Genomic DNA, 8,134 nt, shown 5'->3' on the forward strand with positions numbered 1-8,134 from the left:
GCAGGCCAGTGAACCTGTGGCACTACAAGAAAATCAAAACAAAGAAGACTATCAGTTCTCTGAGGAAGGCAGTCTAAGCTATTGACATGACTAGGATTTAGTCTCTTTCAGAATCCCCAGCATGATCAAGGAATTCAAGACTCTTTTTCCCCATTCTATCAACAGCATTCAGAATATGGATCAAAAGCTCCTGTTTGACAACCAGCTAACCCAATACACATTTGTTGCAGTACAAAGCTGGTTTTGCAAACTTTGCAGTGGTGTTTGCATTCCAAGTGTCTTCGCTGCTGTTTCATGACAGAATACTTCATTCTGTAACAAAAAATATCTATAAGCATTGTGAGGATCAATACAAGTGCCCCCACCCCCAGGATGAAAATCATGAACAAAGCTGCCTGGCAAAGAGCCCCTCTGCCTCTCTGTCCTCTGACCCCTGCCCACCCTGAGTAAAGATGCTTCATTTCTCAATCTTAGCTTATGTCATGGAAAGTTTCTCCAAGAAACAAATAAAGATACTACTTTTGTTGGGTCTTGAAGGGGTCGTAGTTTCTTATTCAGCTGCTCCTGGGCATGAACATCTGAGAACAGAGCCTGAGGCCTTACCTTCAGGAAAGGGGTTGCCCCATCCTTGGTGCACACATGCTCGCTTCCTCAGGGTCAGAGAGCGCTCTCGTCTGTCTTGCTCTTCACAGAAGTGAGCTAAGGACTGTTGCTAAAGGAGGTGTGGCTACTCCAAATATTGCATCATTTAAGAAAGAGAGTGTAGGCTGCTCTGTTTTACTGAGCTGCTAAAATAGCCTTTGCTGCAACTCCCTGGCAGGACCTGGACAGGACACTGGCCCTAGTGTTGTCAACCAAGCAGATATCCTATTGATCCCACTTGTCTCAAACCATGACTGGTGAGTGTTTGGGGATGCTTTCCTACCTTTGAACTCTCACCTGTTTTAATTGCAGATGGCAGCGGTCTGTATTTCCCGAGTGTGAGTTTCCTCTCACCTGGGCTGGTGGTAACATCAGGGTGTTTGTTACTGTTGGGAGGGCATAATGTCTTCCTGTTAGGGTCTGCCTACCTTTCTTTCTCTCTGTAGAGAATTGCAGATTGCATCTGCCAGGGTTCCATGGTCCTGTGGGTCACTAGCTGGTGGGTTTGCGCAATGAAAAGCAGGCCTTCCAGCTGCTTGGAGTGGATGCAGCTGTGTCAGCACAGTGAGGCTACTGCCTGTCCTCTTTCTCATGGGCTGAAAGCACTTTGCTTATTTGCTTGATGTTTTCCTCATGTATAAACATTTCTGCCTTGCATACATAGGTGTACTCTGCCTGGTTTTTCTGTGCTCTCCTTTTCTTTGCCGCCTTCTTTATTCTTTTTTGGATTTCATCCAGGCAAAAGCCAGATGAAAAATGCGGCAACTGAAGCCCTCCTTGACTCCATTCTTTACATGTTCCTCCAGGATGTCCAGGCTGGGGAACACTCGGCAGCAGGCCATGCATTGAAAGCCATGCTCTGGCCACAAGAGCCACTCAGGGGTCTTTATTCTGGGCTTCTCCTCCAGGGCTAGAAGCTCTGCTGGGCCCTCAGACTCAAAATCGTCTTCATCTGAGGTGTCGCAGCTGGCCTCATTGTCGATGATCATATCTTCTGTAATCACAGAAGAAGAGCTGGCCTCCGAAGGGACTTTCCCAATGCAGCTCAGTTCTTGCACTCTTGCCCTCTTCTTGGGAGGCAACAAGCCTTCCTGTGTGTTATATACAGTGTTGGCCTCTCTCTGCCTTTTGACATACATGTAATATATTTTCATGGCCCGCTCCTTTCTCATGTGTAATTCATCTGAGCAGGGCTCATTGGCTAAGTGCACATGAAAGCACATATCATTCCAGGTAGTGGAGCTCTTCTGTCCCACATCCTGGGGTAAAGGCTTGTCAGAGGGTCTAACACCGAGATCTTCCTTCTGGCTTTGATGCATTTCTAAGAAGGAAAGTTTCAACCATTAGAAAACATGATTAAGTTTACATAAAGATGTAGTGTTTCTGGGGCACTCTTAAGTATCCCTGTGCATGGGATGTGTGTGATGGGTGCGTGCACAAATGTGATTCTACACTTATAGGTGTCTTCAAATGATATGTTCTGTATGAAATGGAATTGGTAAGGCTTGTATGTGACAATTGGGGCATGGTATATCTGCTAGAGATGATTCTGTGATCTTGTACAAACTCAGTATATTTTTCTAGTGTTAGTAAATGGTAGTGTGTGTATGTGTTTAATGTGCAGCACAGCTGAGCAAGAACAGGCATGGTTCCAAGCTTTGCTGCTGTCTGAGAGAGTAGACAGCGTGTCATAGGAAGTACACATGACTCTCAAATCATGCAGCTCTGAAAGCCTGCAGATATTGTGAATGTGGCGACATAAGAGAAAGGCTACCTCAGAAACTTAATTCTCTCAAATTGCAAGTGTTTTCTTTAGTTTTGTCTAGTCCCAGGCCTGGTGAAGATAGGTGTCCTGTGAGTGTGTTAAATGTATTCAAGGGATTAGTCAGTAACAGGTTAGGCCTGAAATTCTGTTTGCAAGGGGGATGATATAAGATGTACCCATGTAATGAGTCTACAGAAAGAATAAGAGTCGCAGGACGTGATAAGTGTCATGAAAAAATAGCTAAAGGAAAGGAGAAATAGTCATCTTGGTCTGAGATGATGGGGCCTGTAGAGATCTATGGACATGAGTGTGTGCCAGTCTGCATGGGGAAATTCCAGCCAAGTTTCCATACACCTGTTGGCACTCTCAGCCAATGCAACCACCTCTCCCAGGGCTCACTTGGGACAATGTTGTGCTGAAGGACTGTGCTCTTTCTTGGGAACACATTGTCTGTTTGTCCCACCCCAAGGCTTCAGTCTTACTCTTTCCTGAAGTTCTTTTGTGTAACTGAAGTAAGTGTGAGGTAATTAGGGGGTGTCCTGGATATTAACTGAATAGCCTATGTTTGTTCAGACATTCCATTTGCATCTGCCTTACCTTCTTCATTAGAATTTCTGGATGTGCTTGAAGAGGAGACTGGTTTGGAGCTGGAATCACTGTCTCCTGGTGCCTGGCTGCAGGTTTCAATCTCCACGACCTCACATGGCTCAGGCACATCTTGTTGAAGCAGCTGGAAGTCTGAGAAGGAAATTGCAAGAAAACACATTGTGTCATGGCTTAACTGTGTCTATTCTAAAAGGAGCATACTAAGTGGCTGTTTTGCTTCAGGCATTACTGTCTCCTCCCTGTCCACCACCCATCATGTGACTTGCTCTCACACTTAGCTGAACCATGCAAATTGCTACCGATAGGATAAGTTGTTAAAATTGTGTATGTGGTAGACATCCATAGGATTGAGTATCTCTGATGTGACATTGCTGAGGATGTTGACAGAATATTGAAAAGTGGGAAGCTTGCCTAAACAGAAAATGAAGTTAGTTAATAAAGTCTGATATCCATGATGAGCTTCCTTTTCCTTGGGAGAAATGGTGTATGGGAAAGCCATGGAGTACACGCTTTGTACGAATTACTCCTACTTAATTTGAAAGAGCAAATTAACAGGAGGAGAAAATGGGTTGCTGGGGAGAAGCAGTAGAACATGTGGGCAGGTGTTCAGTTTGCTGGGGAGGTTACGATCACATCAAATGTGGTGACTCTGTACTGAGGGGCTGTGTGCTATTCCTAGAGGAATGGCCCCTATTTGCCCTTCCCTCAAGACATCAATATTAGCCTTTCTTTGGGAAGCAGTTGCACATATTTGAGGGAAAGTGAAGCCAATCATGGTTGGGCTATGTAGTTCACTTGAACTTGATGACCAAGTGCACACATTGCCTTTTATTTTATCTACTATTGTCAGTACAAGTGCACTTATTTGTAGAGGTGTTTTAGTATTCAATCTCATACCTACTAAGCTCTTTGCACAGAGTTGGTTCCTGGTCTTCATTCCTCTGAATGTATTTTTGCTGAACAGATTTACTCCACTAATGGTTCTACATTTTTCTTGTCACCTTAATCTTAAAAAAAATGTAGATAACCACTCTTGACAGTACTACAGTTCACCTTAGAAACTGCACCTTATGCATATATTGCTGTCATTGAGTTTCTCTGAGAAATGTTGATCAACTTAGTGGTTACAGATCTGCTCCCCCTTGCGTTGCCCTGATTTATCTGAGCATCCTGCCTCCTTACCAACATCATAAGGCGTGCACACACTGGAGTCACGGGTGTAGCACTGCAACTTGCCAGATGGATCTTCTTCCTCTTGGACCAGGATCTTGTCATCCAAAGCGCTCCCAGGTGGTGACTCCCTCTTCTGTAAATCTGTGATTGATGGAGAATGGAATAACAGTCATTCGATGAACAATGTGTTTCTTTCACTTCTTTAACTTATACATATTCTGATTATCACATGCTAAATGTTGAGAACAGGCATGCCTATAAGTTCAGAAAATAAAGTCTATATACTGTTGAAAACCTTAGCACTCCTATTACAGAAGCATTTCTCCTGGTTTGGGATGTTGGTGTGACTCAGCTCTGATGGCTTATAAAATATCATATGGAGGAAATGTGCCCACTTGACCCGCACATAAACCCTGAATTCTTATAGATAAAAGAAATAGATCAATCATGTATAAATTATCATTGCCTAATTTCTAATGGCATTTTTGAGAGTCAAATAATCACAATGGGTAGACAGCATGTAAACAAATATATTCAATATTACACTTCTGTCCCTCTTACTCATGCATCTTATGCATGTATAGTTGTGTGTACAGCATCTAAGTTATGACCCTTGCTCTACAGGTCTCATTGTTTACACTCAATGACATCTTTTAATATGCGCTAATCTTAGTGAAGTTGAAATAAAGTCATTCACTCTTGATACCCTCTCAAAGTGAGCATCAGAATATGGAAAACTCAAAATTTTGTTGAAAATATCAAATACTCCTATGTTATATGAATTACAGTTTTGAATGTTGCAGTTGGCTTCATTCTGCAGCTCCCCCCACTGAGCAGTTGCCCTGTCTAATGAGTTGTTTGTTTTTGGTTAGGTTCCATGGTAACCATAACTGCCAATTGCCTATATTTCCCTAGTCAAACCCCACTTCCCATGTAATCAGTGTAACTAAATGGGACTATGTATGTTTGTTTCCTCTTTCATTTAAGATTTATTCACCCTTATTGGAAAGACAGATCCACAGAGAGGAGAGACAAAAAGATCTTCCAAGTACTGTTACATTCCCCAAGTGGCCACAACAGCCAGGACTGAGCTGATCTGAACCCAGGAGCTTTTTTCAGGTCTCCCATATGGGTCCCAAGTCTTTGGGTTATCCTCCACTACAGTCCCAGGCCACAAAAAGGAAGCCAAAATGGGAGGTGGAACAGCCGGGAGACAAACCAGCACCAATAAAGGATCATAATGTTTACATGGTGAGGATTTATCCACTGAGCCAGCGTACTGGCCCCATCCTATTTTATGTCTTACATTAACCTAAAAGATCCAATTTACATTTGCACAGACTAAAGCAAATAATTTGTTTTTATCCCTTAGTAAAGAAACAATTCTTTATGAGTTTATGTTGATGCTTGAACATCTTTCTTACGCCTTAGTAAGGAATAGGTTTTACATGCTTGTACTTATCCATAACCATCTGAAAAATATTGATCTTGAAATCAGAGTTACAAAGAAAAAGATGATCGTTAATCCATAGGTTCACTCCCCAATTGGCTGCCAATGGCCAAACTCGGGCCAGGCTGAACTTTGTGTAAACAACATAGACCTTGTACCTGGGACACCTGAAAGCAAACTGGGCCCTCAGAAAGAGCCACGAATAGACAGCTCCTCCTCACTCCTTGTTTCCTCACTTCACTGTCCCAGTCACCTTCCTTAACTATCTTCTCCACTACTAGTAGGGACCTACTCTTCCCCCCGGCGGAGGGCATTCTTGGTTACCACATTCCCAAGGATTTTCTCCAGGTACCTCCACGTACCTCTTGGTTTCTTTACAGCTGGAGGACTGTACTCACGCTCCAGATGTTTCCTTTTCTCTCTCTGCTCCATGGTTCAACTCTTTAAAGAGTTACTCAAAAAAGCTAAACTTTCTACCTGTAACTCTACTGTCATGTAGTTGATGGTATCAAGAAAAGACTGAATATGAAAATCTGAGGACACCAAATCACAGGAGACGCTCGCGGCTCCCAAGCACTGTCCTGCCTGGTACGCAGTATGGCAGCAGGACTGTTATGATTCAAATCACAACGAAGACCTCGGAATTCTAGGATGTCCTGGTGACATCACTCAGCCCAGGGGGCTCAGCCAGTATTTAAAGGGATAGTGGACTGCCACAGGTGATTGCCTATGTTGACTTGATTTGTCCAAATGTAACTCTTTTGTGAACTTATTTTTCAGGCCTTGTTTTGACATAAGGACTTGTAGGAGACAGAGGATTGAATTAAACAAAGAAAACTATACCTTGCACATAAGAAAATTGCATGTGTCAGTCTCTCAAAAGCAAGGATATGACACAATGCAAATGAGGATTAGGCTTACACTCAGGTTGATCTCCCCAAAATCACCATCAACGTATAAACTGAAGGGAAATAAAATTTATCTGCTAACAATATTATTGTTACCTGTTAGTAATATATTATATTAATTACATAATGATGATTATATTGTTTACTCTATTATATAGAACTGTATTACATATTCACATATAATTGTGTATAATAATATATGTGAGTTATAAATATTACCCCATATTTTATATAATTTCTATTGTGGAATACTATTCAGCCATAAAAAAGCAGCCTTATTATTTGCAATAAAATTGATGCACCCAGAGGGAACTATGTTCTTGAAATAAGGTAAGCACAGAAGAATGAAAATAACAAAATCCTCAAAAATGTTAACTGAGAAAGTCGGGAGGCAGGAAATGATCAAGTAGATTCATGAGTAATAGGTTGCATATACATAGGATAAAATATTTCTGAGGTTCTAGCACGTTTAGATGAAAATAAATAGTGCTGAGTTACTCCATATATAGATCATAAGCACAGAAGAAAATCTTCTAGAATGTTTTTGTGTGTCTGACTTTCTCAACTTGTAAATACACTTTCTCACTGTGAAAAACAATATAGGTAGTAGTAACATACGCTGGTGAGGATTTTGCTAAGAGGCAATCTTTACATACTATTGATGGAAATATCAATTGGTTTAGTTAGTGTGGAAAAATTTGGAACTTAATTTAAAAACTAGAAATGAAATTTAATATAGTCATGTAATCCTACTATTGAGCTTTTACTCAAAAGCCTTGAAATTGTTTTATCCAAGTACCAGGATCAGAGTCCACTCTACTAATGCATATAGAATTTTAACTCTTTTGTCAAATACTTGCCCTTATTAAAGTTTGTCACTGTTGACTTTAGGTAATTTTAATATAAGTGACTTTTTGTTCTTCTGTATGGTGTGTGTTTGTGTGTGTGAGAAAGAGAGGGAGGGAGAAAGAGAGAGAGATGAACTAGGAATTTATTGAGTATTTTCATGCTGTAGATTTAAAATTATCCTCAAATTTTAGGATTTGGCAGCCATTGAAACTCCAAAAATAATATATTTTCATCTCACATTTGCTTCTTTCTTGGGTTTGTATTCCCTCTCGGTGTTATATTGCTCTCTTGATGTTCCCCAGGAAACAATGCTCCACATTGTTTTTTTTCCTTTTTTTTTTTAATTTTTTCATTGGAAAGTCAGATTTACAGAGAGGAGAGACAAAGAGGGAGATATTGCATCCATTCATTCATCCCCCACCCAAGTGCCGAAATTGCTGGAGCTGTGCCCATCCAAACCAGGCTTCAGGAGCCTTTTTGGGTCTCCCACATGGGCGCAGAGTCCCAAGGCTTTGGGCTGCCCTCAACTGCTTTCCCAGGCCACAGGCAGGGAGCTGGATGGGAAGCAGGGCCACCAGGATTACAACTGGCACCCACATGGGATCCCGGTGTGTGCAAGATGAGGACAGTAGCCACAAGAAACATTCTTAAAGCTTCTCTGTTAAAGTTCACATATCTTTTCCAAATCTCTAATTTGAGTAAATCGCTTCCTGGGAACTCTTCATGTCAAGTCTGTGTTTC

General features: G+C 41.6%; 1 protein-coding gene across 1 annotated transcript; it reads right to left on the reverse strand.

Annotated features, from left to right (window-relative positions):
• Window positions 1-1,355: 1,355 nt before the first annotated feature.
• On the reverse strand, window positions 1,356-6,068 carry LOC121148985 (protein FAM170A-like). The gene is made up of 4 exons (XM_040969381.1): window positions 5,999-6,068; window positions 4,196-4,327; window positions 3,005-3,145; window positions 1,356-1,963 (listed from the first exon to the last, which is right to left on the reverse strand). The coding sequence occupies exons 1-4, from the start codon at window positions 6,066-6,068 to the stop codon at window positions 1,356-1,358; spliced, it is 951 nt and encodes a 316-aa protein (XP_040825315.1).
• Window positions 6,069-8,134: the final 2,066 nt, after the last annotated feature.

This window comes from Ochotona curzoniae, unplaced genomic scaffold (assembly GCF_017591425.1).
Source record: "Ochotona curzoniae isolate NIBS_2020 unplaced genomic scaffold, NIBS_Ocur_1.0 contig_1858, whole genome shotgun sequence".
NCBI lineage: Eukaryota > Metazoa > Chordata > Mammalia > Lagomorpha > Ochotonidae > Ochotona > Ochotona curzoniae.